This window comes from Palaemon carinicauda, chromosome 4 (assembly GCF_036898095.1).
Source record: "Palaemon carinicauda isolate YSFRI2023 chromosome 4, ASM3689809v2, whole genome shotgun sequence".
Taxonomy (NCBI): domain Eukaryota; kingdom Metazoa; phylum Arthropoda; class Malacostraca; order Decapoda; family Palaemonidae; genus Palaemon; species Palaemon carinicauda.
This window is the reverse complement of record NC_090728.1, coordinates 172,142,878-172,165,560: the sequence shown is the minus strand read 5'-3', so window position 1 is coordinate 172,165,560 and position 22,683 is coordinate 172,142,878. Positions and strand designations below refer to the sequence as shown.

At 34.6% G+C, this 22,683-nt stretch overlaps 1 protein-coding gene across 1 annotated transcript in view; it reads right to left on the bottom strand.

The window, feature by feature from the left end:
• LOC137639201 (galactosylceramide sulfotransferase-like) overlaps positions 1-21,686 on the bottom strand; it is a 34,901-nt gene extending 13,215 nt beyond the window's left edge. The window contains exons 1-4 of the mRNA XM_068371494.1: positions 21,635-21,686; positions 13,115-13,257; positions 12,164-12,272; positions 11,449-11,619 (exon numbers count right to left, since the gene is read on the bottom strand). Coding sequence (XP_068227595.1) covers positions 11,449-11,619; positions 12,164-12,272; positions 13,115-13,236 — 402 coding nt within the window. The 5' untranslated portion in view covers positions 13,237-13,257; positions 21,635-21,686. The remainder of the gene's footprint in view (positions 1-11,448; positions 11,620-12,163; positions 12,273-13,114; positions 13,258-21,634) is intronic.
• Positions 21,687-22,683: the final 997 nt, after the last annotated feature.

Here is a 22,683-nt window from a genome sequence, read left to right as displayed (position 1 = left end):
AGTGAATGAGAATATTACTGCCTCTAAATTTCCTGTCATATCAAGAACTACCTTTACATTCAAATCTCCTAGCACAAGCAACATTCCGTGTTCTACCATACCAGCCAAATACAGATTCAACCTCTAAATAAATGACCTTCATTGTGATTTTTTTTTTTCAATTTATAGAAAAAAAATATATTCTGTATTTCAAGTTTTTCATCAGCCCCACTTAAATTCTACCAATAAAACCCTAAAACTGACAAAACTGTACACATTTATTAATACCCGGAATCCTTCCGTAATTACAATTACTACGTTTTATATATCTTTATGACACAATCGCTAAATTTGTTTCTCTTCACCACATCGACAAGCATTTAAAACCTGCACAATATTAGTTTTTCTTTTGATAACAGTAAATGGCATTGTTTCCGATACAGGTATGTGTTTGGCCCCATCAGGGTTATGTGTATTGATTACCAATGTATTTGATCTGAAATATTTTAGATTTCTTCCTCTTGTTTAGGTCCCGACTTGTTTTACTATCTTTTATTCAAAGCTATGGAAGAAGCAACCTAATGCCCTTATTAACGGTGTCCGGTAAATTGCTCGAAATCAATTGTTCGAAAACAAAATCCTCGAAATCAATTGCTCGAAAAATTATTTATCAAACTGTCAATTCCTCGAAAGACAGATTGCTCGAAGGCAAATGACTTGGAGCATTTTGTATTCGAACAACTGAACTGGAAAAAAGATAAAGATTGCTTGAAAATAAAGGGAACTGTTTTGTTAAAGAGATGATACAAACTAAAATGCATAAAGTGATTGATCTTTACAATTAAAAAGCAAAACAAAACACCTTTTTTCGCTGCTAAAATTCATAAGTTCTGGAAAAATCTCGTTTTCTGTCAAAAATTCAAATGTTACCACAACGTTGGGTACCAGTATAAATGCCAATGTGGATGAGACGAGCCTTAAGAGCAAATTCGGCACTAGTGTTGTATATAACCTTTAGGCTCCTTCTTTGAATTTTTCTATAAAGGCTTAGACAGTGGAAATTCTTGGCCAGTTCAAAATCAATCATTATTGTTAAAGGCTTGGACATAGGGATTTTTTCTTTTTAATGCCACCAGGAACTTCAGTTTATTAGGTAACAATACATATACAAGAGGCATAATTTCACCTGATTTCACGCCATGTATTGTATTTGTAATATATACATTTATAAACCCATGACCCAAGGGATCATTGGAGAGTTGAGAGTGTGACGACAGCCATAACAGGATGTGCTAAAGCAATGGTTGGAAAGCATTGCATGGGTAAACATTTATGTATGTCTTGTAAACATGTCACAACGCCTCCCGTGAGAAACAGTTGACCTATTGATCCTTACCGGAATCACCTGACTTCCGGCCATAAGGCTACGTGATCAATTCTCTTTGTATTTACATGAAACGCTGAGATAACTAATATTACGTTATCTACGCGAGCTTATTGTAAAGCAGTTCTATTCATCTTTTCATACGGAATGGTCATCCGACCAAACCATCCATACTCCAGTGATGGAGCTATCAATAAATTGTTTAAAGTTAACCTAAAACTTTGACTTATTCTAAGAAGTAACCTACAAGTCTAATATTTCTATATCACATTGAAGAGACATAAGATGGAACCACAATGTGTACGTATAACATTCGCACACTAACAATTGGTGGCAGCGATTACAACTATAACAACCAGCGATTACAACTATAACAACCAGCGGTTACAACTGTAATAATTAGCAGTTACAACAGTAATAAATCTACAATTACAATGAAGTATCTACATCTACCGAAGTAATGAACTCATCAAATATCGGCTATAAATCAGATATAAACTGAGGAACCAGGAACTTCAATCAACAAGCATCAGTAAACATCCTAAGAATACGAAGAAATGTCCTTCATCGAGACGAATTCTAGTATCAATATCAATGTTTAATGAACGACTTTCATCACAAACATTCAAGAATCACATCGGGAAGTGAAACATTCATCGAATAAACAACGCACGACGAGAAATCAAGTCGAAGGTCATCACGCCAGCTAAACTCTTCCTAAACGAGAGAGAGAGAGAGAGAGGATGTGACGTCATTGAATCAAAACATTCTTCGCGCATATATACTAAAGCTAATTACATCCTTTATTCATTCAGGTTTTTTCAGTGAAGTGTTTTATGTCACGAGTCGATCGTCCATTATTGCTGGGGTGAGTTATGTGTAATCTTAATCTTCCTTCATTAAAGGAATCTATATTCAACTACGATTTCTTGTCTGCTGTATTTTTTTTCTCTTTGTGCTAATTCCGTTTTCTTTCAGAAGTTCTCGGGAAATATCTTTGTCACATTAACTGTCTTAATATCATCATTTTGGAGGACTTTGTTATAATCTGCAACACATCTTTATTGTATAGTGCATATGCGTTTACTCAGTGGACGTGTGTATTCATATAGATATTTTGATAGGATCGCAAGGAATCGTAGTGATAGGAAAAAAGTTAAAATGACGCCACCTGTGAATCCCAGTGACCCCACTCCCGGACCCAGTAACCCCACTCCCGTACCCAGTAACCCTAGTCCCGTTGTTACTCTAGTGAGTGCAAGGTCAGCTATTCTTCCTTTTCAAGGTCGGGTCAATGGGTTCCTGCCTCAGAATGTTGAGTCATGGATCTCGTCATTAGATGCTCATTTAAACGCAAAACGCATCACAGACCCACTTGTACAATTACAAGAAGCTAAAAGTTTCATAGAGTTTTCTAAAGGAGATGCAAGCGCGTATCTTAAAGGAGTCTCTTTCCAAGAGTCAGTTACATAGGACGATTTCAAAGTTAGGCTACGTGCAATATATGGCAGTGAGGAAGCTTTAGACGTAGTTTTGACATTAAGAAATACACTTAATCAAACCTCTATACTCAGCTTAATGTTATAGAACAGGCGGCTCTCATTGCCGACCGGCTGAATGAATATCAGGATATTTTAAGTAATTCCACATGGGTTACAGGAGATAACATCACCGTGAAAGATTTCTTACGGCTAATGTGTTTAACTTGCATGACAATTATGTTGCCTGAGGCTTTAGTGCGCTGTTTTGATAAAAAGCTAACGCCCGAAAGTACAGAATTAGATGTATATAAACAGATAAAGAAACACATGTCAAAGTGTACTGACCTTAATCCCTTGCTTACTCAAGTTTTTGCAAAAAATGAAACTAAGCCACAACAAGTAAACGTAGTTAATAATAATCAAGCTACAGGGATGACTTGTTACAATTGCAAACATCAAGGTCACTTGATTGCAGACTGTAGGACGCGATTTTGTTCGATTCATAATAGTTCAACCCATTCATATAATTGATGCTTCTCGCGTAATCAACAGCACAATCCTAGAAACACGCAGACAGTTCCCTATGGAAATAAGAAGAAAAATCCTCAGTTTAATAAAAAGAAACAGGTGAACGGCAATGTAGTTCAAAATAAAAAACAAACAAATAATGGTTCAAGTAACTCTGTTCCTGGGCCGTCTAGCCAGAACTCGCAGGGTCAGATGAATTTTCAGAATGCACAAAGCAAAGCAAATACCACATAGTTAACTCCAATGGGGGAGAGATTGATGTTGGGTCATTCATATCAACATCTTTAGTATCAAATAATCCATTTAATAATTTATCAGATCATTGTGAGGCAATAGATTCTCCTATGAAACACACGGCCGAATCCAGTAAATCAGTGCAGGTTCCCGTAGATTTGCAACAAATTCACGCAATAATAAGCCAAAATGAGTTACGACCAACATTATATGCTGTAAATTTAGAACACCGATCCTTCACATTATTTTTTGGCTCTGGTAGTCCACGTAATATCATGGATTTGAGGACTCATCACTTGTTATTTTCGAACTTGCCTATAGCTCTCGGGTATAGGAAATAATGAATTAAATGTAATAGGAGTAACTCATGTTCAGTACAAGGTCGGTAAGCGCACGTTTGCCGATACCTTTATCGTTGTACAAAACATTGATATGTATCCAGCTGTAATTATAGGATACCCATCTATGGGCACTCAAAACATTACCTTAGCCCTAGCCAAACACGGCGTGTATATCAAAGGAAAATTCTATAAGTCTTCTAATACCGTAAAATCAGTTTTGGATAGAAAGGAGACGACAAATAAAACAGTTACGTACGTTAAAGAACCAATCATTTGTCTCATGAATCAAGAAATAATATACGCGACCCAACAGAATTCTCGTTCATCCATAATATCATCTTGCACGCAATCTATCGAGCCGAACGTAACTTCGAATATATTAGTGCGAGTAAAGAAAACTTTGCCGGGATCTGAAATATTAATCCTTTCCGTCACTCTGAAAACTAACGGATTGTCCGTCACACAAGCTATTTATACAGTCGGCTCACAACAACAATGTAATGTTGAAGTCTGTAATCATTTGAATACCACTTTAGTAATTCACAAAAATCAACATATCTTGGATGTGGAAGTTTATAAACATCGCATTCTTACCGTCGCTGAGATCAATCACGCTCAATCAGTTGTGGATGAATCCCTTTTGCAGTCTATAGAAAATAAAATCAATAAAGACATTCAAGAAGAGGAAATATCATGATGTTTTCTCCACTACGGATGGATCCTTAGGTAAAACGGATGTCATAGAACACCAAATAAGGTTAAAAGACAAGCAGAAAACTATCTATGTACCCTCGTACAGACTCCCTATGAAATTCCAGAATGAGATAAATGATGAAGTAGGTAAAATGCTAGAAGAAGGCGTTATTAGGAAATCGAACAGCCCTTATAATTTTCCATTCATAGTTGTACCGAAAAAAGATCGAACATGGAGTATCTACGTAGACTTCCGTCGCTTAAATGAGGAAACGATCCCTGATCGATTCCCAGTGCCATGTACTGACGATATTTTATCTTTGTTAGGTCAGAACAAATATTTTACCAGTTTGGACTTACTTAGAGGCTTTCATCAGATATCATTAGAAGAAGATAGTATCCCATACACTGCCTTCAGCACAGCCAGGGGACATTATGAATTTTTGCGTATGCCTTTTGGTTTACGTTGTGCTCCCATAACATTTACTAGAATGATCAACATAGTGTTTGGAGACTTGTTAGGGGACATATTGCATGCCTATATGGACGACTTTGTAATCTTTTCCAATACCTAAGAAGAACATCTACGTAAACTGGAGCTAGTGCTACAGAGACTAAGACAGCATAATTTAAGGGTAAAGATTAGTAAGTGTGAATTATTCAAAACAGAATTAGTCTATTTAGGTCTTACGGTGTCTAGTCAAGGTCTTAAAGTAGTCGGCTATCTGTAACTTTCCGATACCTACTAATGTCAAGGGAATACAGCAATTTCTAGGGTGTAGTGGGTATTATGGGCGTTTTATACGCAATTATTCAATAATAACCGCTCCCCTAACCGATCTTACGAAGAAGGGCATAGATTTCATATGGTCTGAGCAGCATCAACAGGCATTTGATACCCTGAAAGATGAACTGTGTAGTTCTCCTATCTTAAAATTTCCTGACTTCAGTAAGGGATTCTTCATTGCAACAGACGCCTCAGACCTAGGAGTAGGTGGGGTATTGCTTTAGTAATATGACAAACAGTTTTTCCCGATAGCTTTTTATTCACGTAAACTGAGACCTTCCGAAAGTAAATATGCAGTAATAGACAAGGAAGGGCTAGCTATTGTTAATTCACTAGTGCATTTTAAGTTCATAATATACGGTTATCCCGTCAAGGTTCTTACTGATCATAAGCCCCTAACCGACTTCTTTAAAGGCTTTAGTCACAGCCCCAAACGAACTCGGTGGCATTTGATCATCCAAGACTTTGGCGCGAGGATCAGATATTTACTTGGGAAAGCAAATATCATTGCTGACGTATCATCACACAACCCCGTGTCATCTTGTACGGAGCCATTAGCTGAATTAATAATTATATCAACATCCATGCCTATTGTTAAAACTGTATCTGAACAGGAAGATCTGGGCTGGAGTGCTGAACCAATACAGACTGAGCAAAGAAAAGATCAGCAATTAGAAAAAATCATAAATGCTTTGAACGGAAATCCTAAGGAAAAAGAATATATAAAGTATACGCAGCAGAATTATATATTCAAAGATAATATTCTGTGTAGATCCGTGACAAGGAAAACCCGCAATACACCACAGGTGACTAACGACCAGGTAGTGGTACCAATCTCACTTATACCCACTGTCCTAAATTGGTTGTATGCAAATCCATTGCATGGCCACCCGGGGTTCTCCATAATGTCACAGAAAGCCAAATCATTGTTTTATTGGCATACGATGCTTACAGATATAAAAAAGCACATAGCTAATTGTCGCACTTGTCAGGAAAACAAAGGGCACACAAAGACACCTGTCAGCCTAGGGGCTTATCCCGTGCCCAATCAACCCTTTGAAAGAGTCCACTTAGATTTATTAACAGGGTTTTATGAGTCAGACAGAGGAAATAAGCACCTCTTAGTAATTATAGATGCTTTGACTTGACATACAGAACTGATAGCGCTTAAAATTAAACCGCGATCTAATGCGCTAGGAAGTTTTACGAGTGCTACATTTGTAAACATGGAATTCCACACATGATAATCTCTGACTCGGGTGGAGAATTCAATAATCATTTCCTTAACTCGTTGTGTGAATTCCTTGGCATAAAGAAAATCAATACCATGATCTATCACCCAGAGTCGAATGGGCTAGTGGAAAGAGCGAATAGGAAGGCTTTAAACATATTAAGAGTTACACTAGGGGGATCAGACCCCAACTGGGATATTGCCATACCTGCGGTACTAAGTACTCTGAATCACTTATATCATGTATCTATTAAAATGTCGCCGCACGAGGCACTCTACGGTACCCCAGCTAGAACGCCTTTCCATGTATTACCGCCTACAACTAATTTATCAAATCCTCTGAAGGATGTTATGAATGCAAGCACTTTGTTATAATATCCTTCGAAAGAATCTAGAAGAATCACAAAGCATAATGAAAAGGAATCATGAAAAAATAGCGAAGCCAACTAAAACATATACCGTGGGTGATAAGGTATACATACAAGTATATGTACGCAAAGGACTCAATTGCAAACTGACACCTAAGTTTGAAGGCCCGTTTAACATTTTAGAAACATTAACGGCCAATAGATCTAGAGTTCAAAACGTTTCCCAACCCACTGATGAGAGAATTGTACCATTGGCTCACATAAGAAATTAAGATAAGGGAGAAGGAAGTGAGAGAAATTTTTGTATCTATGAAACTTGTATAATGTTTGTATGTAAACATTTTTTTTTCTTAAAACAGGAGTAATTACATATATTTTTCTCATTGCAGGTTTCCAAAATGAAGTTTTTATTGTTAGGAGTGATATCGTTCGTTCAGACATTTTTTTCGTATGGGAAGAGCCCTAAAACTAAAATTATAGATTTTAAATAGGGCACTATTGTAGAGAGAACAGAAGACGTTTTTATTACAGCAAGCTATAGAAGTAAATATGCAAGCGATTTTCCTCCCAGAGGATGATGTCACTAACTTAAAAAGCGACCTGTCAAGGTTCGCTGCTTCATTAAATAAAATGCATCAAGGTCATTTTCCTTTTAATACAGAGAGTTCGCTTGCACCAACATTAAGCATTGCAGAAATGTTATCATACGACTTGTAAAATAAAACTGACGAGGCACAAGCTCTGGCTCGCGACCTACTGATGTGGACTGTGCGACATAATAACCTTGAAAGACGTAACCCGTTTATTTTTGGTGCACTAAACATCTTTGGATCTGTTGCAAGTTTAGGCTTAGGAATTTCAAATCGTCTTAAAATCAGTAATTAAAATTAGAAAATTGAGTTTTTAGAACATGAAAACGAACTAGTTTTATCAGAACTGAGGAATCAATCAATATCAATTAATCAAATAATGAGTTTGGTGAACGAACATTCTAGTAATATCAGTCAGATTATGGAAGTACAAAACTTGCTGGCAACGTTAACGTATTATAATTCAAAAATAGATCATATCCATACTAAAATTTCACATTTTGTTGAGAAATCAAAAGACTATGTGGAAGCTATTACATTAGCAACTAAGGGTGTTTTATCACCACATCTTTTGCCAATTAAAGACCTAACGTTAATTTTGGAGAACGGACGGGAGAAAATAGGTCATGTTCCTTTGTTAAACGCCCATAAAATAGAATTTTATCATAGCTTAATATCAGTAAGCGTTGAAAATTACAGGATCATGATTACAATTCCCTTTAATTCTTCTGATGCCTGGCAAGCATACAAAATATCACCATTCCCAACTTTCATGTCGAATAACTCAAGTCCAGTAATATCCAGTTTGACAGGACACATATTGATTTCCCCTGATAAGGAAACATATACGGTCATTAGAGACTTAGATAAATTAACTCACTGTTCAGAGGCAATGAATAATAAAGTATGTACAGCTGACTCCTTTGAATTCCATCATATATCAATGGATTCATGCGAGTTAGGTATAGTGCTAAACGTTTCTCTCTCCCAAACACATGAAGATTGTCTGAAAAAACTTTATCCTTTTGACATTAATAAGTTCAATTACAGATTGAACAACGGCTCGTGGATGCGATACGACAAGGCCGGCTTCAATGTATCATGCCCGGACGGATCCACAACCCACTCCAAGGTCTTCGTTGCAGCTGACGGTTGCATCGAGATGTCCACGAACTACACGGTCCAAGGAATTAACACTATCATCAGGGAACGGGCCTACTTCGCGAATTTCACGTGGACCACTACAATCCCGTCCTTACCTCTCCCATACAACGCAGGGGTGGCTAATCGGTTGACGCAACTAGCCGAGATGGACCACCCATCACTGACTTATGCAGAGGGGAATCTTCGTTTTTACGTGTCTCTGGCATCAATCAGTGTTACGGTAGTGATTTTTATAGCTGTTAACATCCTTGCTTGGCGTAGATTGAGGCAAAAACAGGTGGAACTCCAGAGGAACGTTTTGCCACATCCAGACAACACTCTTATTGCATTGAAAGCATTTACATTTAGAGCCGTTTGAAATTGGCCATTTCACTTGACTCGGGGGGTAAAATTGTCTGGAACTGAGAAGTGTGTGAAAAGCGGTCAGCACGCTGGTAATATGTAGTTGAAGAGACTCCAGGACAACGCATTTGTATTTTATATATATAAACAGTTAAAGAGTATCTTTTGGGCACCTAATAAAATATTGTAGCCCTATATATTAAAAAAGTATCTTTTGGGCACCTAATAAAATATCTAAGCCCTATATATACACAGACACACACACACACACACACACACACACACACATATATATATATATATATATATATATGAAACCGTGGTGCGTGTACGTACCAGGAATTTTTATCTTGTGCACAATCACATCAATTTGATGTATTTATACCTTTACCAAGGTAACAAATATTCTTAATCAGTTACTAATGAACAATAATATCAGTTTTGATGTAGTTATATCTTTACCAAGGTAACAAATATTCTTAATCAGTTACTAATGAACAATAATATCAATTATAATATATCTGTATCTTTAACAAAGGTAACAACTATTATTTAACAAGTTACCAATTCGTTTGTACATGTTAAATTTTTTTTTGTGGTACCTCATAATCATTTGGTAGCATTATGCCATATATAGCATACATGGATCTGTATTTTCCATGCATTTTTTCTTTGTTTATGACTATGTATGTTAGGTATGTATTTTTTTTACATACACTTTTTTTGCATATTCTTCCTTAATCACTTGTTTATGGCTATGACTAAAATATATATCCAGTCACACTCCTAGGAAACATATTTCAATGTAACTTTTAATGTTCAATGCTTGAAGGTAGCTGTCTGAGCTAATGTAATATATACATTTATAAACCCATGACCCAAGAGATCATTGGAGAGTTGGGAGTGTGACGACAGCCATAACAGTATGTGAAAATAGACTGTGCTAAAGCAATGATTGGAAAGCATTGCATGGGTAAACATTTATGTATGTTTTGTAAACATGTCACAACGCCTCCCGTGAGAAACAGTTGACCTATTGATCCCTACCGGAAACACCTGACTTCCGGCCATAAGGCTACGTGATCAGTTCTCTTTGTATTTACATGAAGCGCTGAGATAACTAATATTACGTTATAGACGCGAGCTTGTTGTAAAGCAGTTCTATTCATCTTTTCATACGGAATGGTCATCCGACCAAACCATCCATACTCCAGTGATGGAGCTATCAATAAATTGTTTAAAGTTAACCTAAAACTTTGACTTATTCTAAGAAGTAACCTACAAGTCTAATATTTCTATATCACATTGAAGAGACATAAGATGGAACCACAATGTGTACGTATAACATTCGCAAACTAACATATTCAGTTCAGCAAAAATAGAGGGAACTGATCTAAAAGTTTCACCAGTACTCCTATTGAAGTAAGATGTTGAGATTCTTTTGGGTTGCAAAAACCAATATACGCCCATCTTGATCGTTCGAGGGTTCCAGTAATAATGATGACAAAGAAGCAAATAATAAAAATAAGATTTAAAAAAAAAAACTGTCATTAACAGCTAAGATAATGTAACTAATCAATTGTTTTTTAACACTCAAGTATTTTCAGTGAACTAAAGTAAGAAGTTTAGAAAATAAAGCTATCAACGACTAAGTAAAAGGTATTTAGCAATGGTGTTTAAAGATTAAGCATTTTTAATGAACGTTTAAAGAATGTGAATCGGAATTCGATTAGTTTAAAGAATGAATATCGGCTGTCGAGCAATCTGTCTTTCGAGGAATTGATAGTTCGAGAAATAATTTTTCGAGCAATTGATTTCGAGCCTATTTACCTAGAATCCTTATTAACAACCCATGTCTAACTAAAAAGAGATAACAAATGTGGGAAGGAAGATAGAAGAAATCACAATCTCGAAGATGTTGATTAACAGTGGTGCCAGATATGGGGATTTATTCCTAGATTTGGGGATTTTAGGTGTTTGATGGGAATATTCAGTACAAATTTCTATGGAGAAGAAACAGAGATGAGTAAACCTTTATATTATTGCAATTAGTTTACTTGTAATTATAAGACGTATAGTGGGTAATTTCTATATTAGTATAGCTTACATGATCAGAAAAAAATATATTTGTGGAAATGGGTTTTTTTTTTTTTTCATCATGAGTCTTGGGGATTTTTAGACTAACCCATCTGGCAACACTGTGTTGATTAACCCAATAAGCACCCCAGAAAGATTTAGATGTTTGCAGTTATTTAAATATAGTTAATACGGTTAAAAATAGACCCTGTGTGATATTAACCAGGTAATCACCTTGTCCTTCTATTACCTTTTCTTGGTTCCATTTTGTGTGTATCGCAAAAATGTTCAATCCAAGCTTGAACCAAGGTGTGTCGCGAACCATGGAGTCATGGAAGGGGGTTCCTATTCCAAAGTAGTTCCCAGTTTTCGGCAGAGCAAAAAGAAGATTGTGCTGGAAACCGTACCTAAAGAGAATGTTCTAGGAAGAAATATTACTATTAATAGTATTAATGATAAAGACGATCGTTAAATAACAGAAAATTTGAATATCATATGCATGTTGGTTCTTCTGGGAAACTTCTAAGTTGAACAGGTTGACACAAGCCTTGTTTTCTAGTCTATATATGAGTGATATACTTTATCGTTGTTACTAATTTTAGAATATATATAATTTCCTATAAAATACTTATATATAGTTTATTTGCTATTCCCTTATTTCCTTTCCTCACTGGGCTACTTTCCCCGTTGGAGCACTACAACCAACTTTGTAGCTAGGCTAGTAATAATAATAATCTAGGAATAGTCCTGACAAGGATCAAATGACAGATGCTAAGATACTGATGAGGGCTTAGGTTCTTAAGGAAATAAGATCATAACATTACAATCAAATCACATCTGTAGGAATTGTCACCTTATTCAGTGTAATTAGCAACACTAGATACTATCGTCCACTAGTAAATAATCCAGCGACGGAAAAAGAACCATTGGCTAATTGACTTCACGATGTTATAACCCAGACTCACCTGAATTGCAGACGAAGCACATTTGTGTGTTTTCAGAAAGGCGATGTTGGTTACTGCACTGCAAGTTTCTTGAATCTGGTCATTTATCCATCCAGGCAGGTTATATGAACTAGAAATAAAATAATACTGTTGTGCATCGGATTTCATAATTGCTTTGAAATATCATTATTAAAATTCTGTATATAACTCTATAATAGTTTCTTAATATGTATACACAATTTCTTTCTTCATGAAACAAATTTTGTACTGACGTATCAGCATAGTTTCATTGCAATAAACAAATACTCCATAGACTTTATCAGAGTGAACTCTTATGAAATAATAGTTCTAAAGAAGAAAAGAATATAATATCCTCAAACGAAGCATTTTTATAACCAGCATTAACGATCCTTTGATTTGATAGGAAAATCTGTTAGAATATCACAAAGGTTTTATCAAAACTCTCATCAAGCTATAGATTATCTATGACATGTTAGGATTATACTTGGCTCTATGGAGTGAAATCAACCTATAATGGCTATGAAAATTCAACAGTAACTATGATTTGAAGGAAATGTATGTAAGAATGGCACGATGTGAGAGAGAGAGAGAGAGAGAGAGAGAGAGAGAGAGAGAGAGAGAGGATGCTTTAAGACCAGTTATAAGAACTCGGAGTTAATAAAAAAAAAAACCTTCAGCCTGAGAGAGGTATTTAGGGGAATTATATGCCTGTTTCAATATCAATATTAACTATAAAAATATTTAAAAGTAGAAACATTCTGATTTTATATCTAGAGAAGGAAATTTAAACTAGAAGCGAAAATTCACTGTTATTTGGACGATCATTGAAAAGGCGCAGTGAGAGAAGGACCAAGATGAGTTAGTTGTGTTTTTAAATGTAACAAAAAAGCCACAGAGAGAGAGAGAGAGAGAGAGAGAGAGAGAGAGAGAGAGAGAGAGAGAGATACCTACTACTTTTTTCCAGAATTTGCGATTCTAGCAGGGAAGTATAGGTAAATACTGCTGCTCATGAGAAGCAGGAATATGAGTAACTTCTCAGATGAGATACTTGGGATGGTCACGGGCAGGCCCATCTTTTTTCAGACTTCGGTTACCTAAATTCAAAGTAGATAAGAGAGGAATGGTGTATATAAATAATATTCGTATAAAATAAACATATTTAAACACAGACCTATACATATATGAATATAAACAGTAATATATATATATATATATATATATATATATATCATCATCATCATCATTTCCTCCTACGCCTATTAACGCAAAGGGCCTCGGTTAGATTTCCCCAGTCGTCTCTGTGGTGAGCTTTTATTTCAATACTTCTCCATTCATCATCTCCTACTTTGCGCTTTATAGTCCTAAGCCATGTAGGCGTGGGTCTTCCAATTCTTCTAGTGCCTTGTGTATGGGTGTACATTTGTGTGTGTATATACACACACACACACACATATATATATATATATATATATGTGTATATATATATATATATATATAAATATATTGTGTGTGTATTTATATATATATATATATATATGTGTATATATATATATATATATATGTGTGTGTGTGTGTGTGTGTATGTGTATATATATATATATATATATATATTTAAATATATATATATATATATATATATTTAAATATATTATGTATATATGTATATATATATATATATATATACTGTATATTAATACCCGCTCCCTACATCATCTCTATAAATGTCACGAACGTCAGTTCTGACATTACGTCAATCCTTCTTGGATATTAGATAAAGGGGATAGAATCCCAATCAGTTTCTACTTTGGACAATTATAGTGCAAAAAGGCCAAACAAGTAATTAATTTGACTCATAGAATTAGTAAATACATAGATTCACTATGAAAATATTAGTAGTATTGGATACATAGGCTGAACTAAAGAATATATTAGTTGCCCCACTTATATGAAAGAAAATATATGTAGTACATGTTTTTTCTCATAATATTGGGTAACTATGACAATTTTGTTTCGATCCTTTTTCCCGATAGATGAGCTATTAGTTTTGTTATTTTGTAAAGTCGAACGATTATTTTGTAAATGATTGTTAATAGTATAATATATTTGATGCTTATATTATGTTTGTTAAAGGAAAAAAAAATAAAGGGTAAGGTAAAATATCTCATTATAATCTGAAAAAAGGATCAGCATATTAAAAATACAAATGTCCATTATCGAGTATTGGACAGCTTTCGCATGTTTTGGCTGGCAGAAGGCTTACTTCCTTTGTGTTTTAATTGTTTACAAGTGTTTTTTGGTATTTTATGTATGCATCTAAGTTATCCTTTTGTACCTTGTACCATGTCCCCCAAAAGGAATTGGACATTGATGAAGCCCTATGAAAAGGACAACAAATGGATGAACATTGCGTGCCCTTTAAGACTTGCCCTTAACTTCAGTGTCCATCAATATCCATGATAAAGACTGCATTGTTCAATACGTTACTAAAAGGACTTCATCATTTAAAATTCTTACAATTAATGTGAAGAAAGGAATAATACACGATAAAATGGCACGCTTATTATTTCATTGGATAGAAAGGCAAACACATGAAAGAATTCCTACATTCAAAATACAGATTAAAGAGAGCGTAATTTTTGTTTGAGGACTTGTGTAAAAAAAAAAGAAAAAACATCACAGTGAAGAAATTTCATTTGCCACAAGTCTTCGGTAGTTTAATAATTTTACGAGCGGTTTTAGTTTTTACAACATCAAAATTCAGGGAGAAACTACTGCTGACGATATTGCAGCTGACGAGAAATATCCTGAAATATCATCGATGAAAAATAAGCTCCTCCGCAACTCATGGTCAATTTCAAAGGCATGGGCCTGGTTTAGAAGCAAATGCACTGTCGTTCATTTATTTCCAAGGAAGAAAAAACGGTGCTACTATAGCGTGAGGTCTACCGCCGTATGTCACCTACCCAGGTGGAAGGTGAGGTCTACCGCGTGACCAGCGTCCCAGAGCCCCGCACCTAACCATGAAACATGTGAACTGCCCAGATCCATCAAAAACGGGACATATCTACGTGACCTCCCCATATAAAAGGAAGCAAATGGATCGGCTAAATCAGTTTTTCCCTTGGCCGAAAAGAGATATCATCGATATCAGCATTCTACAGTGAACCCCCAGCAACAGGAGCACACATACAGGCAATTGAGGGATCATGGTTGGATGCTAAAACGATGATTCTGAAGAGATTAATGCGAGGTGTTGGTTGTCAGCTGTTCCAGTCTCAGCTTGATCATTTTTGGTGGAAGATGATGAGAAAAAATACCAATGATCTATTTGTGTCATTCTTAGATGTACGAAGTGTGTATCGCTAGAATAAATGTATGGAAATATATGATAACCTGTTTGATGTACGAAGAGTGTATCGCTAGAATAAATGTATGGAAATATATGATAACATGTTTGATGTACGAAGAGTGGATCGCTAGAATAAATGTATGGAAATATATGATAACGTGTATTTTTACCTTTATTCCTTTTTTAATGTAATTAGAAATCCAATTATCTATTTAAGTCACTTCTAAAATATGTTTAAATTAAGTGTTCATTGCTTAAAAGAAATGTATGAAATATGTTTTATCTATGAGGGACGAATAATTCAGCGGTAGACCTCACGCTATATTACTAACGGGAGGTAGATCTCACGCTATGGTGTGGTAGACCTCACGCTATAGTAGCACCGAAAAAACTATGCCAGGGTACATGGTAGCCAAAAATATGCTAGCATTAATGTTAGGATGTAAAATAACTGCTAATTTCAAGTAAAGCCGTCATCAGTCTACCATTTCCCTAATCCTAGACCCTCAGAATCTTCTAAAACTCCATGCTACCTGTGATTTGGATCATTGGATGACTAATCCGAAGGCACAAGTCATGGCCATTTTCGAAGAAGGATTCAGCGCCCCTTTTATACCATCAGTTGAGGAGTGTTGCAGGGTAAAAAAAAAAAAATGTTTGAAGGTGGGATGCACTCAGACATTCCACATATTAGAATGACCTGAAAACATGTGGGAAGGATATCTTCATATACCAAGATAGAATTCGGTATTAAATGCCATTCGTGGGTGATATTTACATTGATTGAAATCACGTGTGCTTGTGATATATGTTCATTAAAATAACCACGTGTTGCAAACTTACGATTCAGCCATCATGGTGGAGATGGGTTTATTTCAGGTCTATGAACATATTTCTGAATTCGCAAGGAATATGTACGGGGACTTGTCATAAACATATTGTCTCTCTTGATAGCTCAGTCGGTAAGGTCTCTGCAGGCATAGTTTGGAGCCGAACAGGTGGGAGTTCGAATCTCCACCCGGCCAGAAGCTGTTACCATAAAATGAATTCCAAGTGGATATATATTCCCAAGATAGAATTCGGTATTAAATGCCATTCGTGGGTGATATTTACATTGATTGAAATCACGTGTGCTTGTGATATATGTTCATTAAAATAACCACGTGTTGCAAACTTACGATTCAGCTATCATGGTGGAGATGGGTTTATTTCAGGTCTATGAACATATTTCTGAATTCGCAAGGAATATGTACGGGGACTTGTCATAAACTTTTTATCTCTCTTGATAGCTCAGTCGGTAAGGTCTCTGCAGGCATAGTTTGGAGCCGAACAGGTGGGGGTTCGAATCTCCACCCGGCCAGAAGCTGTTACCATAAAATGAATTCCAAGTGGATATATATTCCCAAGATAGAATTCGGTATTAAATGCCATTCGTGGGTGATATTTACATTGATTGAAATCACGTGTGCTTGTGATATATGTTCATATATATATATATATATATATATATATATATATATATATATATATATATATGTGTGTGTGTGTGTGTGTGTATGTGTCAATATGTGTACACAACCATGTATCATTTCTCCTAATGGCTGACTCCAGGTAAGAAACATGACAAGAATCACAGTTTCGACTATCTCTTCACTGATAGATCTGGGACTCTAATTTTTACTTTGGCTCAAGTAATTTATGCATCGACGAAACATAATTAGCTTCATGAATATATAGTAAACCTCATCAGCTGGTCGTTGAACACCATCATCCACCTCATTTACTCGCTAACACCTCGAAAGCATTAGCTGTATCCATAGTCTCATAAGCAACTTTCACTTCTAATACAGTTTCCCGGACGTTTGATTGAACTCTTCATTTATCTTTACTTTCCATCCACTGAAACACTCGCATCTCTATAGACCTCAATTCCATACCCCTGTAATTGACTATTGATAATTATTGAAGACTTACTGGGAAACTAAATGTCCGTACCATTTTAGGGCCATCGCCATCATATGCAAAATAATATACACTATATATATATATATATATATATATATATATATATATATATATATATATATATATATATATATATATATATATATATATATATAAATATGAAGCTGGTCTAGTGTAGGGTAAATGCAATAGTTTATTCCTGATTTTTTTATATATTTCATTTGCGCATTGAAGAGATGAATAGCCATCCCGTAAGATGAGTTTCTCTCGTGTAGATTCAAGTTTATCATGTAAATTACGTAAGACTTTCGTCGTTAATTTCATTGTATTCTTCATTCAAGTCAGTATATGTAAATTTACGTTATTTTTAAGCATTAACTTTTTGTTTTACAAATTTTTATTATGAAGTCTTACGTAATCTGTTTGAGAGTGTTATGTAACCCTTACGAGATATGAACAAGGGCTTATGAAATGTTCTTTTATATTTTTTATGAGGTATCGCATCATGTTTGTGAGAAAAATGCAATTCTTTTTATATGCCATGTACTTTGGAAGGTTCTTGAGGACCCTGGTGTTAGCTCTTAACTTCTTGTTATTTCGGGGACAAAGGGTGGGTAGAGCTAGCATAGAGAGAGAGCCATCACGCGTTGCGTGAGTACGCGTTCGAGAGAGCAATACTTAGACCAAGCCCCCACACTACCAGATCTCGGGCCTGGAACATTCTGGAAGTAGCTAAGTTTCATATACAAAGGCAACCCCAGGGTTGCATAGATCAGATAGAGAATTCCATCCTTAAGACATAGCCATCTCCACATCTCTCTCTCTCATATGCAGTTCAGAGTATTATTTTAAAAGTGTTTAGTGAAATATCAGAGTTTTTCTGTGATGGGTTTTTGTAAACATAGTAAGTACTTATAAAAATTCTCATATAGATTTGTAACTGGCCCTGAAGTAAGGTGAAAGGTATTTGTATCGTGATCTGGTTATCTATTTTCATTAAGTATCAAAATTTAATATTGTATTCAGATATAATTTTATGTGGAAAAAAGTTATTGTATAATTTTCATAAGTATTTCTTTTGTCTTAGTCTAAGGTTTTATTCAGATATAATAGTTCAAGTCAAGGGATTATATAATTTTCAGATCGTAACATTTTTGTCTTAATCTAAGTTTTGTTCAAACTTAATATTTCTAGTGACATTTCTTTTATGTAAATTCTTTCAAAGTGTTGTAATTCATATAGAATATATTTATTTTTGTAAAGAGTGCATTATTCCAATCTCTAGTTTTCAAATTAGTATTCGCTAGTATCCTGTTGAAGAGACCTTTGTATATTCAGTGTTTTATATATTGCTGTCTGGGAATTATATAAGTGTCTCAGAGTTCGGGTGTCAATATTTCCAAGTTTACCAAATTTATTATAAAAGCAAACAGGTGAGTTTGGAATTCGAGAGGTTGTTTAGCTTGCCAGCCGTAATATATATAATATTATATGTTTGGTTCCCAGACCCGGGGCCATCTTATAATTTATATATATATATATATATATATATATATATATATATATATATATATATATATACACACACACACACACACACACACACATATATATATATATATATATATATATATATATATATGTGTGTGTCTGTGTGTGTGTATGTGTGTGTGTGTGTGTGTATGTGTGTGTGTGTGTGTGTGTATGGTTGGCGTGTGTTAACCTCTTTGTCTGTGTCTATTAGTATAACTGTCTGAATATATGATTTTATATATATATACATATATATATATATATATATATATATATATATATATATATATATATATATATATACTTTGCATTTATATACATATAAAGTGCACGAATGTATGTTGATATATTTAGATATGCCTGACATCAATTGTTGATGATTAGAAATGCCATAACTGTCAGACGCAGTCACAGATGTGTGCGGAAGTAGAGAGAGAGAGAGAGAGAGAGAGAGAGAGAGAGAGAGAGAGAGAGAGAGAGAGAGAGAGAGAGAGAGTTAGATCGTTGACGAAGCTGAAGAGGAGCTATTCAGTAAAGGAACCGAAAGCAACAATCTGTTTAAAACTTTTTAACAAAAGTAAAAAATAAAGTCTTAATATAAGAAACTGGTTAACGATTCTAAGGTTTTGACACCCACGATATCAATTATAAGAACTTCTTTACTTCTGAAGCTATGCAAAGTATTGTCTTTTTCTACACTCAAACTTAATAGATAATGTACACTTTCAAAAATACATACACACGCCTACTCACGTGAATCTCACATGATTAACACGGTCAAAGGCAGCACTAAAATCAAGGACAATCGTACGAACTTTCTGATCACAATCTGTTTACTTTATATATTACCTGCTCTCTTAATATACAGTTATGGTGTAAAATAATGAAAAAATGCTTAAAAAGTAGTTTTCTAGTCTTAGAACGGACTAAAATTATTTGCGTTATTTGTAATGGGAAAAACTGTTTCAGAATTCGAACAAATCGCTTTTCGAACAGCCTACTGGAACTGATTGTGGTCGAAAACCGAGGCTGGATTATATATATATATATACATATATATATATATATATATATATATATATATATATATATATATATATGTATATATATATATATATATATATATATATATATATATATATATATATACATATATATATATATATATGTATATATATACTGTATATATATATTCTTAAGCAGAGTTATCTCTTATGGAGTGACCTTGATTCCTATGAACATACTCATGAGAACAAGATGTAATGGACACTGATTTGAGAAATACATGAATCCTTTTGTTCCTGAATTTCATATTGTAATTGACATTTAAGACCATGAAATAGGAGATTCTCTCACTGTCGACTGTTTGAATTTTTTTTTTTCACTTTTAATTTACAGAAACAGTTGAACCCAATTTGAATTCTATTTAGATTAAGAAAACTTTCAGAACAATATCTATCAACCGTGCAGACTACATCGTCAGATCGGCCTATTATTCGGTGTATGTGTAGGTAATGGAAAAAATTAACCGTAACCAGAGAGAGGGGTCCAATGTGTTACTCTCTGCCCAATCAAACGACCCAATAACTCTAGTGCGGTAGTATCTCAACGGATGGCTGATGCCCTGGCCAACCTAAAAGTTAGCGTGGATTTACTCTAGAAGTACTAGGCAAAATTTCTTCTTCTTTTTTTAATCGAAGTGTTATACTGTGATATTTTTATTAATTAACTCTTTTCACTGACGAACAACTTTGTGTTTTTTTTTTTCTTCTAAAACCTGAAGTCACGTCACAGACAGTTCTTGAAATCCAATGCAGGTGGAAATATACTTGACAACAATCATTTTTATCACTGCCGGAACGAGAACCTACGGGAGGTGTGTGATATACATATATGTTGTTCAAATAAGCCACAAATACACTTTGATATCTAATTCACTCTGCCATGGGATCTCAGACCCCTAAAGATATTCCTTTAGAGATAAATATTTCGGCCCGGTCAAGGACTCGAAACTATGACTGATGAAAATAAGGATAGACATTATTATTATTATTATTACTACTACTTGCAAAGCTACAACCGTAGTTGAAAAGCAGGATGCTATAAGCCCAGGGGCCCCAACAGGGAAAAGAGTTCAGTGAGGAAAGGAAACAAGGGAAAATAGAATATTTCAAGAACAGTAACATTGAAATATTAAATTACTCAGACAATTAGCTGTATTTATTCCTGTATAGTTCAGGATATATAATCAAAATTTAAATTAACCCATATCCACCATCACAGCTGATTGGTGATATGTACCAATTGGTTATTTGATAATTTGTAGCTTATTTGAAAGATGTAAATCAAGATCGTTAGTAATAAAATTAACATAAAATGGCCAACTGTTCATTTTCTGAGATTCTTTGCTGACGTCGTCTTGTTGTTTTTACTGGTGACTTTAATTCGTTCTCTTTAATGTGTTATGTTATTCTGACGAACCACTTTTTTTTTTTTTTTTTTTTTTTTTTTTTTTTTTGAAACTGTATACCACGGACACCGTTTATTGAAATCCAACTCAGGGGGAGATGTACTTGTTGATCATCATTAATATACAAAAGGAATGCACCGTAACGAATACTTACTGAATACGTGTGATATGATCCTGTTGAGCGAAGCCGACAGTGCACACTGAGAACCAAGATGGAAGAAGTGCCGGGAACTCAGCTGTGCTCTGCCATTTCACCTGGAGAGCTCAAAGTGTTTATTTGACAGGTGTCCTACACGATCAGCCATATGATTAATCACGCTTCTTTATGGATTCAAAACATTACATTTATGAAAGTAAGCTAATGTTAATGTCTCTATGACTATATTTCCAAAATATGTATTATGATAGCGAATACAGTATATCAAAAGATATAAAATTTCACGTATGATATAAATATTATTCACAACATTTCATTGAAAATCTCAATACAATCAACTCGCTCTCTCTCTCTTTCTCTCTCTCTCTCTCCCTCTCTCTTGCTTCAATGAAATAAATTTTCAATATTATTGAACAATTTCTTAAATCTTCTTTACATATTTGCTATGAAATTTTTCCTTCTTAGTGTAATATTTTTATGCTAAAATTAAGCCTATTTCTAATAATTAAAAAAAAAATCATTACCTCCCACGGAACATCAATATTGGTGACCTTGAGTATATCAATAAGATATGAAACGGTTCCGGCTTCTGGGTTTATAGGATCCCCATGGACAATTTTGAATAAATCTTCCATTTTTTGTAGCTTTTTCTCTAAAATTATTAGACAGAAATAAAACTCAAATACCCTCCATTTTCGTTCTGTAGGAAAAAATGAAAACTTACACATGTCTAAAACAGATATAATAGGTCAAAAGGTGGAATTCTTCATTCATTTTAAATATGCCGAATCGCCTTTTGGTTTTGTCTTCCTTGAGGCTGAGGAAAAAAAAATGTTTTCTTTGGTCTCGAGTTCAACAATCAATAATTACTCTGACTAGTAAACATGAGTTTGAAAGCTTTGACTATATGGAGCACATTATTGACTTAATGAATTTGATGACAGATTGTCCTGATTTAATAATTTTATATTTCTCATATCTCAAATGTATTTATTTTTTTTAAACGGGCTAAATTGAGACGCTTTGACATAAATACATTAATTTTT